General features: G+C 44.1%; 1 protein-coding gene across 1 annotated transcript in view; it reads right to left on the minus strand.

The window, feature by feature from the left end:
- Positions 1-23419, minus strand: part of LOC124789178 (frizzled-5-like) — a 104270-nt gene extending 80851 nt beyond the window's left edge. The window contains exon 1 of the mRNA XM_047256472.1: positions 23153-23419. Coding sequence (XP_047112428.1) covers positions 23153-23419 — 267 coding nt within the window. The remainder of the gene's footprint in view (positions 1-23152) is intronic.
- Positions 23420-24396: the final 977 nt, after the last annotated feature.

Here is a 24396-nt window from a genome sequence, read left to right on the forward strand (position 1 = left end):
TGGGCTCAAATATCGCCTATGCCCATGGTCTAACGCGCCAATATGGTCCAAGGTGGATACGTCGTGCACTGCCTCAATGCTGACTTCCGACATCACCCGACCTCAGTTTTCTGGATAATTCTGTTTTGAGACATGAAGTGTTTGAAAGGATTCGTAACTCTTAGCGGAGCGAGTACAGTATTGCATCGGAATGCGAGAACGACACGTGGAGCACCTCCTGCAAGAGGTACGAGTCTACACTAAATTGTAGAGTGTAATGCGCTGAAGCAGTATTGTATATATTTGTTAAGGTAAACCATAGGTGACAGTTGAGCCCTTATGAGATGGGAACTTAATCGAGAAGCTTACATTTCAACTAGGACAGTACTAACTAGGACAATATTTCATCCTGAAGTCAGTGAGGGCAAATAGCTATCTGACGAAAGACTCGTTGCGGGCCCCTGTTTACTGTACCGTTTTTGCTTCTATTATCATGTGCTTTCGCCCGCATTAGTTTTCGCTTTTGTGATACCCGATGAACATAATACGTAACTCAAGACGTTTTATTGAAATCTTGATCTGAGGTTGGCACGAGAGGCGAAATTGTGGCGTTGTGCATTAAAAGATCACACTGCTACACGGTCCAACCACAAAAAAAGAAAAGGCTGAACCCTAGACTCGTCTGTCCTGATGAGGCAAAGGTCCCGCCCTGATGTAGTAGAGAGAAGCGTGCCCGATGGTGTCCGGCTGGTTTACGACTGCCGGGCAGGGCGTGGCCCTACAGAGGGAACACACACACACACACACAGGGTCCGCTCCCTCTCGCTGCCGCCCCCCTATCCCAGCCCCGGGCGCACCCCAGCTGCCAGTTTGCTGTGCAGCGGAGGTGGCGAATGCTCTCAAAAACCCTGCAGCTCCACGGCTAATACAGTGCGGCCAATCTCACTGTGCAACCACTATAATACACGTCCGAATTCACACGTCTGCAATAACTCAGGCACGCTACCATCGAAAAGTACAGCACTTAGTGCTAGTAATTTTCTATTTCTTTATAATTTGTCAGGGTAGAGCAAGAGGTGAGAAAATTACTTTTTCCGCAGAAGTAGTAAGAATCAATAAATTTCACGAGTACGTATCTTTCCAGAATAGCAATGCTCACTGAAGATTGTGAAACATTACCAGGACAGATGCCGTGCTTCCTGACTTCCGCAAGGCGTTTGATACAGTTCCCCACAGTCGTTTAATGAACAAAGTAAGAGCATATGGACTATCAGACCAATTGTGTGATTGGATTGAAGAGTTCCTAGATAACAGAATGCAGCATGTCATTCTCAATGGAGAGAAGTTTTCCAAAGTAAGGATGATTTCAGGTGTGCCGCAGGGGAGTGTCGTAGGACCGTTGCTATTCACAATATACATAAATGACCATGCGGATAACATCGGAAGATCACTGAGGCTTTTTGTGGAGGATGCTGTTGTATATCGAGAGGTTGTAACAATGGAAAATTGTACTGAAATGCAGGTGGATCTACAGCGAATTGACGCATGCTGCAGGCAATGGCAATTCAGTCTCAATGTAGACAAGTCTAATGTGCTGCGAATACATAGAAAGATCCCTTATCAATTAGCTGCAATATAGCAGGTCAGCAACTGGAAGCAGTTAACTCCATAAATTATCTGGGAGTAGGGATTAGGAGTGATTTAAAATGGAATGATCATATTAAGTTGATCGTCGGTAAAGCAGATGCCAGACTGAGATTCATTGGAAGAATCCTAAGGAAATGCAATCCGAAAACAAAAGAAGTGGGTTACAGTACGCTTGTTCCCCCACTGCTTGAATATTGCTCACCAGTGTGGGATCCGTACCAGATAGGGTTGATAGAAGAGACAAAGAAGATCCAACGGAGAGCAGCGCGCTTCGTTACAGGATCATTTAGTAATCGCGAAAGCGTTACGGAGATGATAGATAAACTCCAGTGGAAGACTTTGCAGGAGAGACGCTCAGTAGCTCGGTACGGGCTTTTGTTGAAGTTTCGAGAACATACCTTCAGCGAGTAGTCAAGCAGTATATTGCTCCCACCTACGTATATCTCGCGAAGAGACCATGAGGATAAAATCAGAGAGATTAGAGCCCACACAGAGGCATACCGACAATCTTTCTTTCCACGAACAATACGAGACTGGAATAGAAGAGAGAACCGATAGAGGTACTCAAGGTACCCTCCGCCAAACACCGTCAGGTGGCTTGCGGAGTGTGGATGCAGATGCAGATGTAGAACACGTGTGAGTGATAAGGAACTTCGAGAAAGACTGTAATTTGCAACAAGTTTGGTCGGCAGTTTTTTTCTGAACATTATTAGTTTTGATAGTAAATGAAAGGTCTCATTGCTCACAAAATAAGGGGGAAACCATATTCCTGTTACTGACTGCCTAATCTCCGTACACCTCCTGCGTCGGCTGCCGCACACAAGGTCAGCAGCAGCGCATGCGACGTCACGGGAGGCGTCATCTGGCCAAATTTCGGTCGGTTCATCCTACAAGTGACGTCACTGTCCCAGGCTCGTAGGTCACGTTTTATCGGACAGCTAATATTCCTTTTATAAACAAACAGAAACGAACAGTATTATTCTACAACAGTCGTCGTCGTAGATGTTGTCAGTCTGGTCTGACGCAGCTCTGTACTGTGCAAGTTTCTTAACCTCTCCGGGACTACTGCAACCTTCATCCGCTTGGTCCTGTTCACTAAGTCATACCTTCGGCTCTCTCCACAGTAATTTTAACTCCTCGTTCTTCCCTCTATTACAAAATGACTGCTCATTCTGAAAACATCCCGAATGTCTCCGCAGTATTGTTTCTTTAAGGAATGCTAGTCCTCCAAGTTTTGCGGAAGAAGTGTGAAATCTGGAAGGTAGGAAATGAGGTACTGGCCGAAGTAGAGCTGTAAAGACGGGTCGAGAGACCTGTTTGGGTAGCTCACAGGGGGACTGCGCCAACTCCCCACCACCGATTTCTTCCGTATTTACGGTATATGCAAGGCGAGGCCAGACATCAAAGTGACAGATGACCAAGCGTTTAGGGAAAACATCGTTTCTAGCACGAGCCGGGTTAGGCACGAATGATTTGCGAGTATTCCGACGTACTCGTACTTTCCGGGCAGCGATGGACGCAGTGAAGTATCGCGGGGTCAAGTACCTATGCAACAGCTTTTCAGTTTTTACGTCACGATCACTCTAAACAGAATTAATGTTCAATATATTGTATTTATTAATATTTTCATAAAAGGCATGGAAAGAAAAGGCAAAGGGAAATTTGGGATTGTAAATAAATTTCCAGGAAGGGCTTATAATGCATACAGGAGAACTTCTTATACAAAATTAGTTACTTTTACTCTACATCTACATGGGTACTCTGCAAATCACATTTAAGTACCTGGCAGAAGGTTCATCGAAACCACCTTCACAATTCTGTGTTATTTCAATCTCGTACAGCACGCGGAAGAAACGAACACCTATATCTTTCCGTGCGACCTCTGATTCCCATTATGTTATTGTGATGATCGTTTCTTCCTTTGTAGGTCGGCGTAAACAAACTATTTTCACATTCGCAGGAGAAAATGTGAAAATTGGTCATTGGAACTTCATGAGAAGATGCCTCCTCAACGAAAAACGCCTTTGTTATAATGATGTCCATCCTAAATACTGTATCATTTCAGTCACTCTCTCTCCCCTATTTCGCGATAATTAAAAAACGTGCTGCCCTTCTTTGAACTTTTTCACTGTCATCCGTCAGTCCCACTTGAGGATCCCACACCGCACAGCAATATTTCAAAATAAGGCTTGATTTGCTCTACCCACAACATTATCTATGAGATCGTTCCAATGTAGGTTATTTGTAATTGTAACCCCTAAGTATTTAGTTGAATTCATGGCCTTTAGATTTGACTGACTTATCGTGTAACCTAAGTTTAACGGATTCCATGTGGATGACCTCACAGGTTTCGTTATTTAGGATCAACTGCCAATTTTCGCACCATACAGGTATCTTTTCTAAATCGTTATGCAAGTTTTTGATCTTCTGACGACTTTATTAGTCGATAAATGACAGCGTCATCTGCAAGCAACCTAAGACGACCGCTCAGATTGTCTCCCAAATCGTTTATATAGATAAGGAACAGCAAAGGGCCTATAACAATACCTTGGGGACCGCCAGAAATCACTTCTGTTTTATTCGATGACTTTCCGTCAATTACTACGAACTGTGGCCTCTCTGAGAGGAAATCATGAATCCAGTCACGTAACTGAGGCGATATTCCATAGACACGCAGTTTTACTACAAGCCGCTTGTGTGGTACAGTGTCAAAAGCCTTCCGGAAATCCAGAAATACGGAATCAATTTGAAAGTCCCTTGTCAATAGCACTCAACACTTCGTGCGAGTAAAGAGCTAGTTGTGTTTCAAAAGAACGATGTTTTCTAAATGTGTGTTGACTGTGTCTCAAAAGACTATTTTCTTCGAGGTAATTCATAATTTTCGAACACAATGTATGTTCCAAAATCCTACTGCATATCGACGTTAATGGTATGGGCCTTTAATTTAGTGGGTTACTCCTACAACTATTTTACAGTTGATCATCCACAGTTCCTGCACTGATACACATCTTAACAGGGGAATAATCACACGTTAAAACGCAACATTTGTATGATGGCAAGTTAGTTTGAAAGTTTCTATAGAAAAACAAACTTGGTTAACATTCATAAAAGTTTCGCTCTCATCGTACAGTTTGGCAGAAACCTCGCGTAGACCATCACGTCACCAAATATTGGCGAGGATAGCTGATGATGTACAGTATAAAGTATTTTGAGACACTCTTCTCGGGATTTGATTTCTTTTTCTCTCTCAATGAGATCAGTTTGAACATAAAAATAGACATCGCAGAATTGGACTAACGGAGTGCATTGTGTGTGTGTGTGTGTGTGTGTGTGTGTGTGTGTGTGTGTGTGTGTGTGTCGGGTGGGTGGAGGGGGGTGAGGAGGGGGAGTTCGAATCAGTTTAATGCTGCAAAATGGGAATCCTTAGTTATGTTGCAAACTCTCGTCGTGTAATTGTGGATTTGTTGTCTTCCGCACGAGTAAAGTAATAGAAAAAAATTGTTCTCCTGCACGTAGAGCTTGTTCACATCATTCCAAAAATTTTTATCTAAGGGTATTTTGATGAAGCAATGACGGCGCTTCGGATCACCGTTCTGCGCATTTCCACTGCTCCAACCGCTGCCTCAAGGACTTCGCTAACATAAATGGCCCATGCTTCGACAGAACTGCGCCGAAATTTCTGATTTTTCTAAACTCTTCGTCATCTGGAGCTTCCATTTCTGGCCACGGTCTGCATTGTATTACAGGTAATTCTACAATATTTCTGTTTGATGATGACACTAGCTTGTTGGTAAAGAATGTTGTGTGCAACAGTGACTGTTTCAAATAGTGCAGTTCATGATATAATTTCATGGCTTGTAGAAAATAAACCAACGCTAAATCACAATACGGCTCAGTTTTTACAGTTTCTAAAACAGAATTCAACAAATCCTGACGTTTTAATTTCGCAGAATGGGCATATGATTAGTGAAACTGAACAGTTCAAATTTCTAGGTGTTCAGATAGTGAACTGTCGTGGAAAGCCCACGTTCAGGATCTCGATCATAGACTTAATACTGCAATTTTTACTATTCGGACGGTATCTGCAGTAAGTGATCGTTCGACACGAAAATTAGTCTACTCTGCTTATTTTCATTCGTTTTTGTCGTACGGTATTATATTTTGGGGTAACTCTTCCCCTTGAACCATGGACCTTGCCGTTGGTGGGGAGGCTTGCGTGCCTCAGCGATACAGATGGCCGTACCGTAGGTGCAACCACAACGGAGGGGTATCTGTTGAGAGGCCAGACAAACGTGTGGTTGCTGAAGAGGGGCAGCAGCCTTTTCAGTAGTTGCAGGGGCAACAGTCTGGATGATTGACTGATCTGGCCTTGCAACACTAACCAAAACGGCCTTGCTGTGCTGGTACTGCGAACGGCTGAAAGCAAGGGGAAACTACAGCCGTAATTTTCCCCGAGGACATGCAGCTTTACTGTATGGTTAATGATGATGGTGTCCTCTTGGGTAAAATATTCCGCAGGAAAAATAGTCCCCCATTCGAATCTCCGGGCGGGGACTACTCAAGAGGACATCATTATCAGGACAAATGCTACAGAAGAATGCTGAATGCTGAAGATTAGATGGGTAGATCACATAACTAATGATGAAGTATTGAATTGAATTGGGGAGAAGAGTTTGTGGCACAACTTGACAAAAAGAAGGGACCGGTTAGTAGGACATATTCTGAGGCATCAAGGGATCACAAATTTAGCATTGGAGGGCAACGTGGAGGGTAAAAATCGTAGAGGGAGACCAAGAGATAAATACACTAAGCAGATTCAGAAAAATGTAGGCTGCAGTAGGTACTGGGAGATGATGAAGCTTGCACAGGATAGGGTAGCATGGAAAGCTGCATCAAACCAGTCTCAGGACTGAGGACCACAACAACAAGACAGCTCTTCCCATTCTCAAAGTATATTTTTGGATCAGTAACTGGCAGTTCAGGCAGTAAGTGGTGTAAGTTCGCGAACCTCTTGTCGACCCCTGTTCACTAGTCTGTGTATTCTGACATTGGCCTCTAAATATATAAATTCTTTACTGTCATTTCTTGTTAACAATATCAGCTTATTCCCAAGTATTAGCAGCATTCACTCAATTAATACTAGGCGGAAATCGAATCTGCATTTGGATCGCAATTCCTATACTCTTGTGGAGAAAGGTGTGCAGTATAGTGCTACATCCATTTTCAGTAAGCTACCACAAGAATTCAAAAATCTTAGCAGTAATCCACGCACTTTCGAATCGAAACTGAAGAGTTTCCTCATGGGTCACTCCTGCTATTCTGTAGAGGAGTTCCTTGAAAAATTAAGCTGATTCTTGTTGTATTGTTGATTGCATTTACTTAAACTTATGGCCCGAGTTTTTTGGGATCATAAACATTTTATTTTATCTTTTATTACTTTTATGTTGCAATTTCGTGTATTGACACGTTCCATGACCTTGGAGATTTGCTCTTCAGTTTTTTTCCTATGGAACTAGACGTGTAAATCAATAAATAAATATCATAAAATTGGACGAAATCGACGATGACGTGAGGCGCCGTCTCCTTCTCACTCGAAACAGCACTTGCCTCCGAAAGGCGAAGGTTCAGGGTTCGAGCTCGGTTACCGCACACAGTTTTAATCCTCACGAAGTCTCAAAGTGACTATATCTTGATGCCTCCGTATGTATACGATAAACTTATCAAGCCGTGCCAGAAATTTGTTTTCCCCACGATTCGATTCAGGAGCTCATTACTTTCTCTAACCACTCAGCTAATCTTCAGCATTTTTTTGCTACTCCACATTTCAAAAGCTTCAGTTTTCTTCTTTCTGTATTTGTAGTCGTCCGCGTTTTACTTCCATTTAGGGCTACACTCTAGCCAAATACACCGGCGCGCCAAAGCATTACGACCACCGGCGTAGAAACGTGGTGGTCCACCGCTGGAACGCAATACGTTCACGTAGTCCACAGCTGCCAAGGTGCCCTCGATTTGCTACCACAGGACTCACAGAAGCCAAGCTGAACGTCCGGACACGACCGTCGGCTTGGGGTAACAATAAATACGAATCATACGACCAGGCGACACGTGTCCACTGATCCACGCGACAATCTCTTCGGTCCCGTGCCCATTACTGCCGTAACTGACGATGTCGTTCGGTTGATATGGAGACACGTAGAGGAAGTCTGCTGCCCAGCCCCACGTTCAACAGTTTGCACAGAACGGTTTGCTCCGGAATAACTGAGCCTGCGCCAGCGATGTGCTCTGTCGGCAGATGTGCCACAGACCGCTTTCTAGTCGGCTTTACAGAGCGGGAATTCTTCCAACCTCCACGTCTGCTATGAGGCGTGGACGTCCAACATCTTGTCGCCCACTTGAGGTTTAATCGACTTTCGAGCACTTCACAACTGCACCAGGCGAACAGCTGACCACCTTCCCCGGTTCCGAGAAGGCATAACAGCTTACCCTTTTTCAAAACTACTTTTGTCAGTGGATTTCCCCATTCGCGTCTTGCATCCTTTTTTTTCTTTATTGTTATTTCAATTCCCCATAACGGGGCCACACTTCAGCCAAAGGATTCAAAAACTTTATTTAAAAACGGTTAAAACTTATAAAAGGTGACATTAGACATGTTATTGTAAAAAACACATAGGTGGTCGATAGCGACAAAAAATCTAACGACGATAAACGAGGATTGTTAAATACACATACATGAAAATACTGGTGGTTTTTAAAACTCGTTTGACGATTTTACAATAAAGTTAAAACACAGTCACCTTGAATAAAATGACTTATTGACACATAACCAACACGGATTCAGAAAATATCGTTCTTGTGCAACGCAGATAGCTCTTTATTTCCACGAAGTAATCAGTGCTGTCGACAAGGGATCTCAGATCGATTCCATATTCCTAGATTTCCAGAAGGCTTTTGATACCGTTCCTCACAAGTGACTATTAATCAAATTGCGTGCATATGGAGTATCGTCTCAGTTGTGTGACTGGATTCGTGATTTCCTCTCAGAGAGGTCACAGTTCGTAGTGATAGACGGTAAATCATCGCGTAGAACAGAAGTGATATCTGGCGTTCCGCAAGGTAGTGTTATAGGCCCTCTGCCGTTCCTGGTTTACATAAATGACCTAGATGGTAATTTGAGCAGCCCCCTTAGCTTGTTTGCAGATAACGCTGTAATTTACCATCTAGTAAAATCATCAGACTATCAATTTCAATTACAATGATCTAGAGAGAATTTCTGTATGGTGCAAAAAGTGGCAATTGGCACTGAAGAAAGAAAAGTGCGAGGTCGTCCACATGGGTACTAAAAGAAATCCGATAAATTTTGGGTATACGATAAATTGCACAAATCTAAGGGATGTGAATTCGACTAAATGCCAAGGAATTACAATTACGAGCAACTTAAATTGGAAAGACCACATAGATAATATTGTGGGGAATGCGAAACAAAGACTGCACTTTGTTGGCAGAACACTTAGAAGATGCGACAAATCCACTAGAGAGACAGCCTACATTACACTTGTCCGTCCTCTGCTGGAATACTGGTGCACGGTGTGGGATCCTTACCAGGTATGATTGACGGAGGACACCGAAAAAGTGCAAAGAAGGGCAGCTCGTTTCGTATTATCATGCAATAGGGGTGAGTGTCACTGGAACAAAGGCGGTTTTCTTTGCGGCGAGATCTATTTACGAAATTTCAATCACCAACTTTCTCTTCTGAATGCGTAAATATTTTGTTGACACCCATCTAAATAGGGAGAAATGATCATCATAATAAAATAAGAGAAATCGGAGCTCGAACGGAAAGATTTAGGTGTTCCTTTTTCCCACGCGCCATTCGAGAGTGGAATGGTAGAGAAGTACTATGAAAATGGTTCGAGCAACGCTCTTCAGTGTGAATTGCAGAGTGACGATGTAGATGTGAAAGTGAATGATGCAGTGGTGTAATGGTGATGCTAGGTGAAACACGAAAAAATTGTCATGATGAAGGTGTAATGATGAATAGGACTCTGGGACCTTTTAGAACTGCAGGTAGCGACTGGAAGTCAGCAAGACGGATGAAGGGGGAAGGGAAAAACTGGAGGATGGTGTGACGTGGCACGTTGTGATTAGGTTTGGAAAAATGATCATCATATTTGGTTTGTGAGGCGCTCAACTGCGTCGCTATCAGCGCCCGTACAAATTCCCAATCTTTTCGCTGTCCAGTCTCGCCACTTTACCGGAACGATGACGAAATGATAGCACAACACGAACACCCTGTCTCCGAGCGGAGACAATCCCCGACCCAGCCGGGAATCGAAACTGGGACGGTTGGGAAGAAGGTTATATCTAGGAACGGATTTCGTTGTGGAGTGGGAGCTGGTTAAAATTCCGGCAGGATAGGATAGGTAAGGCGTGGAGGTGCATGGAAGGTGAAATATGGATGTAGTGCCGCATAGCAAGGTACCTGGACTGGTCATTAGTGCGGGGGGGGAGGGGGGGGGTGGGGGGGGGGGGGGGAGGGAGGGGGAGGGGGGGGGAGGGGGGAATTGGGTGCTGGGACTGGATTTTGCGATTACGTTTCGGATTCGAATGTGCTCTAGGAAGAGAAGGTGTGGGTTGTGGATGAGTTAGTACAGGATGCGAGTTGGGATAAGTAGGCGGATGCGGAAGGCGAAGCGGATGCTTGTCGTTCCAGGATTTCAAGGGACTTACAGAATTTAGGCAGGCAATTTTATCGTAGGTTAGGATGGGGCGGATGAGAAATTTATAGGTGAGGATAATGGTAGAAGGGTGTAGACCCCAGGTGCGGAGGTGCGGCCAGTTAGCAGTTTTAGTCGGCATCTAGCTTTGGTTGGATGGTAAGGTGATGCGCGTTCAGTGTTAGTTTTGTGTCGAAAGTTAGTCCTGAATACTTTACTTTGTTAGTCAGAGGCATGTGTTGGTTGCAGGTGGAGAGACGGAAGTCTGAACGACGGAAACAACGAGTGACGGGACCAAAAATGTTGGCTTAGCCTTTTCTGGGGTTTGCTTCCCGTATCGCCTCGATTTCCTTTCCGCGCCACCAGGCGGCAGTCAATCTTGTGGAACGTTGTTGCTCACCGGCGTACCTTCCGAGAACACTGCCTAAGATTTATATTACCTGTAAATACGTTTTTCGTTTTCAGAAAAAGAACTTTTCTAGTTACTGCCAGTCTGTTTTTTACACCATCTCTTCTTCTGTCATCGTCATTTATTTTGCTGCCCAAATAGCAAAACTCATGTAGTACTTTTATTGTCTCATTTCCTAATTTAATTCAGTATCTGCTGGTTTGTCTTCAAGGCAGTATCCAACTTCATTCAACTGATCTTCCAAGTGTTTTGCTGTCTCTAACGAAATTTCAGTGCCAATGCCAAAACTTAACGTTTTTATTACTTCTCCATTAACTTTAAGTTAGTTTCGAAATTTCTGCTTGGTTTCCTTTACTGCTTGCTCTATGTTCAGATTGAATAACACGAAGGGCACCTTTCCACAGCATGCGGCCACCATCAAGTACCCATGGATCAATCGCACATTATTTCGTCTGATTATATTAACTGTAGACGCCATGTTTTTTGCTACTGGATGAGAAAGAGATATTGGGTAGCGAAATTTCGTTGGTCCTGCTCATAAAATTTACTCTTAAGCTTCATGGCTTCAAGTTATAGTTCGCATGTCCTATGTTATGTGGAACATACTCAGTCTTATGTCTGATGAAATTACAGTTTCTTAAGTTTTTCGTTAATTAAAATTAATCTATATTTTCCTGTAATTTCTCTAAGAAAAATTTGCTCTGTACTGACAATTATCGTAGTATAATTTACGTATAATAACATTGTGTTTAGATGTAATATTTTCTTTGATAGAGGCAATCACTATAGAAATATGAGCGTCGTGTGTAAGTATCGCTGTCTTTGATTTTGTTTAGTGTTCAGCGTGCCATAAATGGGGTATATATTCTCAGTCATCATACAAACGTTGAAGGTTATTTCGTTTTGAGAGCATTGCTCTGTATGGTGCTGAACTGTGGGCAGTTTCCAGGGTCAATGAGAAGAAATAAGAGGCAATAGAAAAGGAGTTTTGGAGGCGAAGCTGTGAAGTAAGAAGAACAGGCAAAATAAGAAATGAAGTGCTACGAGAAAGGATGGGAGGTACCAAGGATTTCGTAGACACAATGAAGTAGACATCTTAGAAGAGTTCCAGAGGAAACATGACGTTCTACAATATGGCACTGGAGAGCTCCGCAACACAGAAAAAGAGAAAGACCCCCGCTACACTGGAACGATGGGAAGGCAGAGCCGTGCAAGAAGACTGGCAAGATAGGAGGAGATGGAAACTTGGATGCGACAGAAGAAGAAGAAGAAGAAGAAGAAGAAGAAGAAATGACATGTAAAAGTACCTAATGTTGAATCATATCTCACAATATATTGTCTATGCAAAACAAACGATATTTGTCACCGGACATCTGTGGTATACGCAACAACAACGAAAACATCGCACTTTTAACAAATATAGGCAGATGAAATAATGTATAATTTGCAGGTCGGTAGCAAGTGGTAACACCGTGCTGTCGAAACGCTTCGTGCCGCACTAATAATTAAGATTCAACCGACACCGAATTAAAAAGTGTAGTGTTTACAAAAATAGACTACTTCGTCAAATAATAACGGAAATGGCGCTGAGAGGGTCTGTGACCATGAGGTCGTTACCGAAAACCGGGCTGTACTACGGCATTTGGTACGGCTGACGTAACGTCCGTGTCGTTCTTCTCCCGTTCCCCGGCACCTGTAGCGAATATTCTTATTTGGATCTGCATCTGCTGATTTAGTTTGCGACCACATGACTCATCGTGAGTCTGTCCATTGCCGCTTGTATTAGGTGTTCACCCGTACGTAGGCCAGTCCGCTATTGACGTTTTACAACAATGATACCTTCTTGCGACCGCTTCGCAGTCTGCCTTCTATTCTCTCTTAAGTGATCAGTTGGAGTAATTGGTGCTTTGACTTTCTCATTAGAAGATGTAAAAAAGCTGTTTTTCTTCTTTTCGCTGTTTTTAACAAATCCTGATTTTTGTTTAATCGCAGTACAACTTTCTCATTTATCATTGAATTATGAGGAGACGACGGCAGTGTAAGTTTTCGTACACTTCTACATCATGAACCCGAACTTCGCAGATTGTTCGGGGATACTGTGCGAGTCTTTTGGCGTAAGGGACTTGGGATCTCCAGTGGCTCGTTAAAGTGCAACGATGATCTCCGTAAGTTCTTTACCCTACTGGCCTTTCGTCATTTTTTTCTGTTTTCCGTCTTGCCTTTAGTTGCTTTAAATTCTTGGAGGTATGTACCAAAACCAATTGAAAGGAGTTTATTTGTTGCCATACGCGTTCCGCTTCAGTTATTTGGGAAGCACCATTGGTGGCATGCAATACATTTTTTTTTTTACCTACAATTAACGTTTATGTGGTAGATATAATATGCTGGTATATTACATTTTGACGAGTCTTTCTCTCGTTTTTTAGGTTAAAATCAACTTCTGTAGCACCAAGTTCGTAATGTGAACTTATCGTTCGGTATTACTTACGGTTTCCAGCGCTGTTAACTCGTGTGCGGTCATGGAGATGTATTCGTTAGGTTTCCAAACTCCAGCTGGCCAATTTCTGGCTTCCAATATAAATGAAGCGAAACGCGTATGGCAACAACCGAACTGCCTTCTATTGACCTTTGTTGCTATAAAAATACTTTCGCAAAGTGAAAAATCATGTGCCGGCCGGAGTGGCCGAGCGGTTCTAAGCGCTACAGTCTCGCAGGTTCGAATCCTGCCTCGGGCATGGATGTGTGTGATGTCCTTAGGTTAGTTAGGTTTAAGTAGTTCTAAGTTCTAGGGGACTGATGACCACTGCAGTTAAGTCCCATAGTGCTCAGAGCCATTTGAACCATTTTTTTGAAAAAGCCTGTAATATTCAATCTTTCTAACACTGTAGGCTCCAGTTTCTCATAGGCGTCTGTGTACAGGTGCGGAAGTACTGTGATGTCTTCGGAGCAGGAACGGGTCAACATCGCTGTGCCATTGTTCCATTGCATTCAGTGAACTATATGCGAGCCACCGGAGACCACGGATTACTTGTATCTAAATAGTCGATAAATACCCGTGTCAGCCTTCCGAAATTTTGTTGTTGGTATTCAGCCTCCGTAATGTAAAATAGAAGGCTTTTAACAACTTTCCATTCCATACAGTAGCTCTGCAGATGACGAAGAAATTGAAGAAATGTATGATGAAATAAAAGAAATTATTCAGATTGTGAAGGGAGACAAAAATTCAATAGTCATGGGTGACTGGAATTCGAGTGTAGGAAAAGGGAGAGAAGGAAACATAGTAGGTGAATATGGATTGGGGGACAGAAATGAAAGAGGAAGCCGCCTGGTCGAATTTTGCACAGAGCACAACATAATCATAACTAACACTTGGTTTAAGAATCATGAAAGAAGGTTGTATACATGGAAGAACCCTGGAGATACTAAAAGGTATCAGATAGATTATATAATGGTAAGACAGAGATTTAGGAACCAGGTTTTAAATTGTAAGACATTTCCAGGGGCAGATGTGGACTCTGACCACAATCTATTGGTTATGACCTGTAGATTAAAACTGAAGAAACTGCAAAAAGGTGGGAATTTAAGGAGATGGGACCTGGATAAACTAAAAGAACCAGAGGTTGTACAGAGATTCAGGGAGAGCATAAGGGAGCAATTGACAGGAATGGGGGAAATAAATACAGTAGAAGAAGAATGGGTAGCTTTGAGGGATGAAGTAGTGAAGGCAGCAGAGGATCAAGTAGGTAAAAAGACGAGGGCTAGTAGAAATCCTTGGGTAACAGAAGAAATATTGAATTTAATTGATGAAAGGAGAAAATATAAAAATGCAGTAAGTGAAACAGGCAAAAAGGAATACAAACGTCTCAAAAATGAGATCGACAGGAAGTGCAAAATGGCTAAGCAGGGATGGCTAGAGGACAAATGTAAGGATGTAGAGGCCTGTTTCACTAGGGGTAAGATAGATACCGCCTACAGGAAAATTAAAGAGACCTTTGGAGATAAGAGAACGACTTGTATAAATATCAAGAGCTCAGATGGAAACCCAGTTCTAAGCAAAGAAGGGAAAGCAGAAAGGTGGAAGGAGTATATAGAGGGTCTATACAAGGGCGATGTACTTGAGGACAATATTATGGAAATGGAAGAGGATGTAGATGAAGATGAAATGGGAGATATGATAGTGCGTGAAGTGTTTGACAGAGCACTGAAAGACCTGAGTCGAAACAAGGCCCCCGGAGTAGACAACATTCCATTGGAACTACTGACGGCCGTGGGAGAGCCAGTCCTGACAAAACTCTACCATCTGGTGAGCAAGATGTATGAAACAGGCGAAATACCCTCAGACTTCAAGAAGAATATAATAATTCCAATCCCAAAGAAAGCAGGTGTTGACAGATGTGAAAATTACCGAACTATCAGCTTAATAAGTCACAGCTGCAAAATACTAACACGAATTTTTTACAGACGAATGGAAAAACTAGTAGAAGCCAACCTCGGGGAAGATCAGTTTGGATTCCGTAGAAACACTGGAACACGTGAGGCAATACTGACCTTACGACTTATCTTAGAAGAAAGATTAAGGAAAGGCAAACCTACGTTTCTAGCATTTGTAGACTTAGAGAAAGCTTTTGACAATGTTGACTGGAATACTCTCTTTCAAATTCTAAAGGTGGCAGGGGTAAAATATAGGGAGCGAAAGGCTATTTACAATTTGTACAGAAACCAAATGGCAGTTATAAGAGTCGAGGGACATGAAAGGGAAGCAGTGGTTGGGAAGGGAGTAAGACAGGGTTGTAGCCTCTCCCCGATGTTGTTCAATCTGTATATTGAGCAAGCAGTAAAGGAAACAAAAGAAAAATTCGGAGTAGGTATTAAAATTCATGGAGAAGAAATAAAAACTTTGAGGTTCGCCGATGACATTGTAATTCTGTCAGAGACAGCAAAGGACTTGGAAGAGCAGTTGAATGGAATGGACAGTGTCTTGAAAGGAGGATACAAGATGAACATCAACAAAAGCAAAACAAGGATAATGGAATGTAGTCTAATTAAGTCGGGTGATGCTGAGGGAATTAGATTAGGAAATGAGGCACTTAAAGTAGTAAAGGAGTTTTGCTATTTGGGGAGCAAAATAACTGATGATGGTCGAAGTAGAGAGGATATAAAATGCAGGCTGGCAATGGCAAGGAAAGCGTTTCTGAAGAAGAGAAATTTGTTAACATCGAGTATTGATTTAAGTGTCAGGAAGTCATTTCTGAAAGTATTCGTATGGAGTGTAGCCATGTATGGAAGTGAAACATGGCCGATAAATATTTTGGACAAGAAGAGAATAGAAGCTTTCGAAATGTGGTGCTACAGAAGAATGCTGAAGATTAGATGGGTAGATCACATAACTAATGAGGAAGTATTGAATAGGATTGGGGAGAAGAGAAGTTTGTGGCACAACTTGACCAGAAGAAGGGATCGGTTGGTAGGACATGTTCTGAGGCATCAAGGGTTCACCAATTTAGTATTGGAGGGCAGCGTGGAGGGTAAAAATCGTAGAGGGAGACCAAGAGATGAATACACTAAGCAGATTCAGAAGGATGTAGGTTGCAGTAGGTACTGGGAGATGAAAAAGCTTGCACAGGATAGAGTAGCATGGAGAGCTGCATCAAACCAGTCTCAGGACTGAAGACCACAACAACAACAACAACAGTAGCGCCGAACGGACAAACTGTTTTATCAATCGAATTCTGAGATTTAGATTGCACATCCGAGTGGGAATGTGGTCTTTTATGTGAGAGGTGGGAGCGGCCCGCGTCCGCGGTTCGCTGCCGGGCAGGTGGCAGCGACCACACACGCGGCGCAGCGCGTGCCGCGCCTCGCGTGCAGCGGGGGCGGCGGGGCGGCGCCTTTGAGGCGGTCCTCGAGCCCGGCTGAGGGCTGTCGACGCGACGCGAGCGCCGCGCGCGCCAGCGGCGGGCGGCCCAATTACGCGGCCCTCGGCCGCAAAGCGACAACAAAGGCGCCGACGTCACAGGGGCGTGGCGGGCGCCCGGTCGCAGCCCGGCCGCAGTCGCAGGCGCATCTGGCTGCTGTTTACCTTCCCTGCCCGGCCGGGCTGAGGACTCCAGATCCTCGCGTTATTGTTTTCCGAGATGCCGAGTACACACTAGAGCCGAGACCAGCATTTGTTCCGCGGGCTTTGTCGGCGCCGCGTCAAAGCCCGCACCACTCTGCGAGGCACGGCTGCCCGCAACGCACTCGCCTTCCAGAACAATCCGCGGCCTTTCTGTTTCAGCAGCGAGAAGCCGGGCCCTCTTTTCTAATGAGCTCCCTTCTGGACTAAAAGAGGGACGCTGAAGTTACGCCCAACAAAATCTTCAAAGTCACCTGCTCTTATCGAAAATTGTATTTATTCCTAGCAAGTCGTGCGATCCTTTACAACACGATCCTCTCCACAAGTTACTACCTGAGCATGGAGAGCCCCAAAATCCCATTTTTCTCATACAAATGCTCCCCCCCCCCTAACGATACTTCCTTCTACCGACCCATCAGAATTCACTCAGTCTTTATCAGTGTCTCTGGATCCATCCTATCTAAATGCATCCACAAACCCATCCACTTAATCAGTGTGGCTTCCATCTCAACTTCTGATTTATGTTCTGTACCTCAGCCATCTTCTATCCAACCCAATCAACTAAACAATAGAAAAATCACTAATTTTTACACCTCTTGACCTGGAGAAATCATTATTCTTCGAGAACTTCCAGTTCGTTCGCCCGACAGACAGATCTGCACCTCCTCTCACACTTGTGGTATGCGGATAGCCTACCTGGAAGGGGCTACGTCTGCAGACGGCAGAGCCACGATCGAGCACACTGAGCAGGCCAGCATGCGGCAGTCTGAGTGCCACACCTGTTTGCTTCCACAGGCCACATGATTCCAGAGTTCCTCCAGTATTACTACACAGCCTGGGTATTTAAGCCAGCACAAAGCCACTCTCTGGGACAGGTGCTGACAGCACCCGCACTTCTTCAGTCAGTCTCGTTGTAAACTTTGCAGCCTGTGATACTGTACCGTACTTGAGCCATGCGGATTGAGAGAGCCGCCGGTGTCCGTCACCACCATCATCGGGACGTGGCCTCTGCATCGGGGAATGCACGGACTTTTGATGTCGGCCTTCGACCTTCACGTTGCATTATTCCGCTATCCAGTGATTCTCAGACTTGGCTTACTCTTACCCCAGGTTCAGACTTGTGTAAATTCAGTGTACATTACGAACCTTCACAAACAGTTGCTATGATATACTTTTTCTCCTAGGCGGAGTTTGTTGGTTTATGTATTTCCTAATGAAATGTTTCTACATTGTTTACTTGGGCTGTGTTCTTACTGCGCTCCTATTCTTATCCTTCAGTGCACTGATAAAGAAAACATGTAAAACTAGGTGTCATTGTGCACGGCTGTTCCTCTATATTCAAGCAACTATCCCTCTGTTTCCCCAGGTTAGCCTCAGCCTGCTCGTCGGCTGCTGCGGTAGCACGAAACACGGCACACTGCTCACCAACTCCGACTTAATTGCCGGTTAAGTGGATCCACTGACCAATTCTACTGCGCAGTTTTGCAGTTTGTGAAGTTGACCAGTTGACAAGAGAAGAGGGTTCCTAGGAGTTTCTTGTAGGTCTTCAGCGTCATTGTGGATTTATTGGAAAATATAACGGACAGGCAGATGAAAATGAAACAGATGGAAGCAATGTAAGTAAACCGTTTATTATTTCAGAAGTAGTTGCCGTAACTTAATAAATTTATCCCACCGTCAGAGAAGACGGTCAATGCCTTCGTGGAAAAATCTTTGCGGTTGCCTCCAGAACCGTGCTTTGCTTCGTCTGAAGCAAATTAACTTCGGTTAACGTCTTTCTTCAGGGTTTCAAAAATTTGGAAATTGAATGGGGAGATGTCGGGACTTAGTGGAGGGTGTACAAAGAGCTTTCCAGTGAAACTTCTGCAGCGTAGCCGAAACGTGTGGGCCCGCACGCATGTTGCCAAAGTCGTTTCGACTGCGCTGCAGAAGTTTCACTGGAAAGCCGTTGCGTGTGCTCCACACAGTCCCGACATCTCCCCATGCGATTCCGATATTTTTGGAGTCCTGAAGAAAGACGTTATCCGCCTTCGATTTGCTTCGGACGAAGAGGTGTACGCCTGGGTTCAATCTCCGTTCCTGAGGGAACCGCAAACATTTCTCCAAGAAGGTATTGGCCATTGTGTCTCATAGTTAACAGTTATAGCGATTAGTTTCGAAATGATAAACAGTTTACTTTTTCTTACTGCAGAATATTTTCCTTTACAAAAAATCGTGGATGGTCGAAAACGGATTGCAAACCACCCAACGCATGTTCAGACATTCGTAATGGTCGTGAGAATCTGCAACTGAGTACTTTGTTACGATACTCGTCAGGAACGAATCGTTGTACGCAACGTCGCGTGAAATTTTCAGGCAGCACAAGTGCATCATCCCCAGCAGAACATACATTATTACTTCACTGTCTATTTGATCTAGTAGTGGTAACCAACCAATTTGAGTATATTTTCGCAGCTAAATCGGACCACTGAGCCTACATTATTTGTAGTAAATCCATTGTATCAACTGCTGCCGTAAGGGCAACGGATTTTCGTAGTTATAAAAGGAAGAGCCTGACTTTAGAGGTTTCATTACACGTAAATCTATATTCTGCAAGCGACTTTACTCTTTCTGACAGAGGATACTTTAAGTAGCAGTTCTGCTGTAAGTAGCCTGTTTGGTAGCCTGTTTGTATTTTTGTATGTTGGCAGCGCTAAAGACAGCATTAATATTGCTGACACCGCTCTGCGCCCTAGGCAAGAGCCTCTGTGGTTGGACGGACTAGCAATTAGCGAGTGCACAAAGAAGTGTATGGACATATTATTCTTAGTGGAGACTCTGTGCTGGTAGGACATGCATTGTAAAGTGAGACGCAAGAAAACGAGGATGAGGGTGGATGTTGTTGGTAATGTTTGGGTTGTGGAATTATTGACAAGTATATAATTTTTAGAACTGTAGTTCGTGTTATGAAGATTTTCTGTTAGGTAAGTTACTTATAAAAAAATGGGATTCGTGAATTAAATGAGTTTAGGAAATTAACAGAGTTGGAGGTAGTTTCATATTTAATTTAATATTTTTTGGATTCTTATTATTGTTAGGATTTCTTGCAATTCAGGTCGTTCTTTTGTGTTTATTATTGGAAGTCATGTTGTCACTATATAGCAGTCAGATTGAGTTGGGCTTGTGTATTGTGGGTAATAAACGAAGAGGTTAAGTTTGAGTTGTCCTTGTCAGGGAAAATCTTGTAGGTCAGTGTTTAAATGATAAAAATAATTAAAGGCATAATTTCACTGCTTTCTCCGTTTCCTGTTCCAGTCGCGAATAGTTCCTGGGAAGAACGACACTTGTGAAGCCTCGGATCTTTCAAATTTTATCCACATGATTTGTTTCCGACAGATGTGTCGGGGAACGCATTACGTTGGCTGAGTTTTGTAGGAACGAGGCCTCTCGGAAAGTTAGCAGCAAGCCACAAATACGCAATACCTCTCTTGTAATGTCTGCAACTGGAGTCGGAAAAGAATCTCCATGACACTCTCGCGCTTACCGAACGAACCCGTAAACAAACGCGCTGCTCTCATTTGTATCTTTTCTGTTTTGTATTTGCTTCGGTGAGGGTACCAGACTGAGGAGCAGTTCTCAGTTCCGGCCACAGGTTTGTCATGTTTTGCACCGAACGAGGGGAGTCGAGGAGCTACGGCCTGTAGGGACCGAGTCCCATACTTTGTTATACGTGACATTGTAAGCTCACGGGACGAAATATTACTCAGCACTTAAAAGAACACACTGATCGGTTTGGAGCACAACTGGTACCAGGCGGGCGTGTAATCCTGCACGCACATCGCGGCAGTGGTGTAGTGCGCAAGTGTCAGTAGGTTGCGTGGAATCAGCGCAGATAAACAGGCCGAAATGGAGACACGACACAGTGGAAGAAAGGAGCTACTGTGTTTGGAGGGCCCCGTGACTACATCGTGAATGAAGATAGCGCACAGATTGGTGCATCAAAGCAGACTGTCCAACAGGTTCGCAAGGAATACTGTGTCACTCGCAGTCAGGTAACACTGCGTAAGAACAGTGGTCATAAAACGATCCTAACCGACGGAACCGGGGACAATAGGTTTCAAATACCGAAGTGGAGGTAAGTCCACCTCAACCAGTTTCTGAGCGACTGCTGCAAAGGCAACTTAAACATACAACGGACATTCAGAATCTGATATCTCGGAATGTGCCATCGCTCACTGTACCACATGAAGGTCACACCGTCACTGGACCAAACATCACAGGAAATGGGCGCTAGCGGGGTGGAGGCGTGTAGTTTGCTCTGACGAATTTGCTCAAATATCATACATTTCTGGACCAAAGTAGACTTTGGTGTCCTATCGCACTTCAACTGGTCCGCTAAATCACCCCATCTTAACCCCATACAAGATCGTTGAACAGCAGCTACGGTTTCTAAAAATCATGTAGTTCATTCCACGACCGATTTCAGTTTTTACGCTGGAGCCACACAATTTAAAATTTTCGGAGGGTCAGATATAATTCCTTTTAATGCTAAAGCGTGGTAATGGTCGTAATTTATCAAGGTGTACACTTCTTATAATCGTGACGTACCCATTTTTCCTACTTTTTTTTGCCATACCAGTTTAATTCTACTCGACTTACTTTCGTAATCATTTAACTTTCCTTTACTACAATACAATGGAAACTAATTTCTGTTTTCTCTGTAACTTTACTATACATGTGTAAACTTGACATTTTCTTTTCGAAACTACTGCTTTCCTATTATGTAAATTACTTATGTATTCATTGTATCATTACGTAATAGGGGCATTCAACAATACAAAACGTTTTTTCTGAAAGCAGCTTGCTTTTATACAGGATGTACGCATATTACTTCCCACTCTTTTGCCTACAAAACCCTATTTTTCAACATAATCTGCGATCAGTGCGACGACCTTACGCCACCTTACTAGCAGGGCCTGTACGCCAGCATGGAACCACACTAGTGGTCGACGTCGGAGACAACGTCTTGCTACATCAGTAGCCTCCCCATCATCCGAGTACTGCTTCCCGCAGAGTACATCCTTCATTGAGACAAACAGATGGAAGTCGGAAGGTCAAAGATATGAGGAAGAACAGTCCAATGAAGTTTTGTGAGCTCCTCTCGAATGAGCTGACTTGTGTGAGAGGACATCAGACAAGTAACCCATTCAAACTACCAGAAGACTCGCCATGACTTTTACCCGCTGGGGGTACGGCTTTGGACTCTTTCTTCGGAGGAGAAGTAGAGTGACGCCACTTCATGGATCGCCGTTTTGTTTCCGGGTCTAAGTGATGAGCCCATCTTTCATCGCCTCTCACAATGTTCGACAAAAACTGTCAAGATCAGCCTCCTACGCGCAAGCGATTCCGCGCTGATGGTCCTTCGTTGCTCAGCAAGAAACCTAGTGAACATGCACCTTTGAGTACCCCAACTGGTGGACCAATGTGTCAGCACCACTAACAGAGCCGTCCAGTTGTGCACCAGCTGTTTGATTGTGATCTGTCAATTGCCTCAAATGAGAGTGTCCGCACGTTCCAACATTAGAGGAGTTACAGCTGTGTACGTCCAGACAACACACAGGAGACCAGATAGGTTTCCGTGACCTTGCTGTGATGATGACAGACGCCTCGCCCAACGATTCACCGTGCTTTTATTCAGTGCCAGGCCTCCATAGACTTTCTGTAGGCGCATGTGAATATCTGCGATGCTCTGGTTGAAGCTCTGCTTGAAACGCACTTCCGTTACGGACGCCATTTTGAAGGCTACGGATAGCGCCGCCACCTATCCGAACTTTACGAAACAATTGAGCTGAAGCGGGAATATCCCACGACGACCCCCAAGAAATTCCGCATTTTTTCAACCGAAATTGGATAGGAAAAAATTTGTTGCATTTTTATTGAACGTCCGTCGTTGTACAACGTTTGGTAGCATTTACCAGTTTTAGATTCACTAGAAAATGGCTTCAGTATGAAAGCGGAATCCGGCCGTGGAGTAAGTTAATGGATTATTACCAGCTGGAGTGGTTATTCATCAGTTCAGTGCACATCTGCGTTCTCCCAATGTAAGGAGACTAATGACAAATAGAAAATGTCTGGGACTATTTGGAACAGTCCGTGAAAGCAGTTCACACCCGTGTAATTTGATCGCTCGGGGAATGTGGTTTTAATCGAATTCGGTGTACCTGAGCAACCTTGTGGACCGTCTTCCTCACCGAATCGAGGCCATTCTCGAGGCTAGAGGAGGTCTTACACGAAATCAACGTGACATACCCCGGGGCAGACGAGCTTTTTGTCCGGTGCTCCCATTACGCCGTGCCTGCGACCCAGCGGCCTGGCGCCCCCGCCTGCCTCCGGCGTGTGGAGCGCCGATACGGTAGGAGCGGCGTGCGGCGTGGGGCGGATGCCGCTCGTTACGTCCGCACCTCGCACCTCGCGCCTCACGCTGGCGGCAGTCACAAGCCACGGCCGCTGCCAGCGCGCCGAACTCCCACCAACTGCGCACCCTCTACCTACACATCGCGCCCCCCGCTTCCGCATCGCCAAACACTTCGCGTCCTTCCCCAAAGCAATTTCACTCGCTGCCCTCTTCCCAGAGCCGAAATCTCCTGGGGCCGCCCTTTCCTACCAAATGCACCACATTCCCCTTGCGCGCTACGCAGCAGGGGTTCCGCATGCCGCGCCTACGTCTGTCCCCCAAACACGCCGATTCTTTAGTACTAATACTATCGTATTTCACCCCCTTGCGTGGTTCGTAAGTTGTTTCCCTGATTCACTACTGAATTTCGTAGTTTCAGTCTTTTGCTTACGTTATGGTTTGCTACTTTATTTTTGTTTTTCTAATTTGATCAAAATTTTTCATTCTTCCTTTGAATTTCATTTTCATTATGTACTACAACTCCGCTTTCCTGTACTAAATGTACGCTGGCTGACCAAAAAAGTGAGGAGTCATAAGCTGAAGAGAAAACGAAATGAAACTTCACCAGTTCAGAGGATGTGTGTTTGTAATTTAGTTATTACAAAATCGAGTTAAATTTACAAACAACTTCGCAGTTGGAGCCCACTTATCAATACGTTGTAAGTAGGCTGTTTAGGTTTTTATGTTAGTAACGCCATGTAGCGCTCTATATGAAAATCACTGACTGTGCTGTGTGCAGTCTGTGGCTGGCTTGCATTGTTGGAATTTGGTATTGTAGTGTTGGGCAGTTGGCTGTAGAGATGGGCAAACTGAAACACGTAACTGTTTCGAAACAAATGATACAGTACAATGTAATGTTTCGATAGGCTGTTTCGAAACAGTTAAACAGTTTGTGTGTTGTAATCTAATAAACCTAGACATTTTATCATCTTGAATGTCTACTGTATAGGTATGTCCATATAAACACAAATGAGGTGCGAGAGCGCTGATCATATCGCAGAAAGTATGAAACTATCACTTAGGCGTCTTGGCAGTTTCGTATTTCATGCAGCAAATGCGCTGCTTTCGTGTCGTGTGACTTTCATACTTTTCAATTGGC

Source organism: Schistocerca piceifrons, chromosome 3 (genome assembly GCF_021461385.2).
Source record: "Schistocerca piceifrons isolate TAMUIC-IGC-003096 chromosome 3, iqSchPice1.1, whole genome shotgun sequence".
NCBI lineage: Eukaryota > Metazoa > Arthropoda > Insecta > Orthoptera > Acrididae > Schistocerca > Schistocerca piceifrons.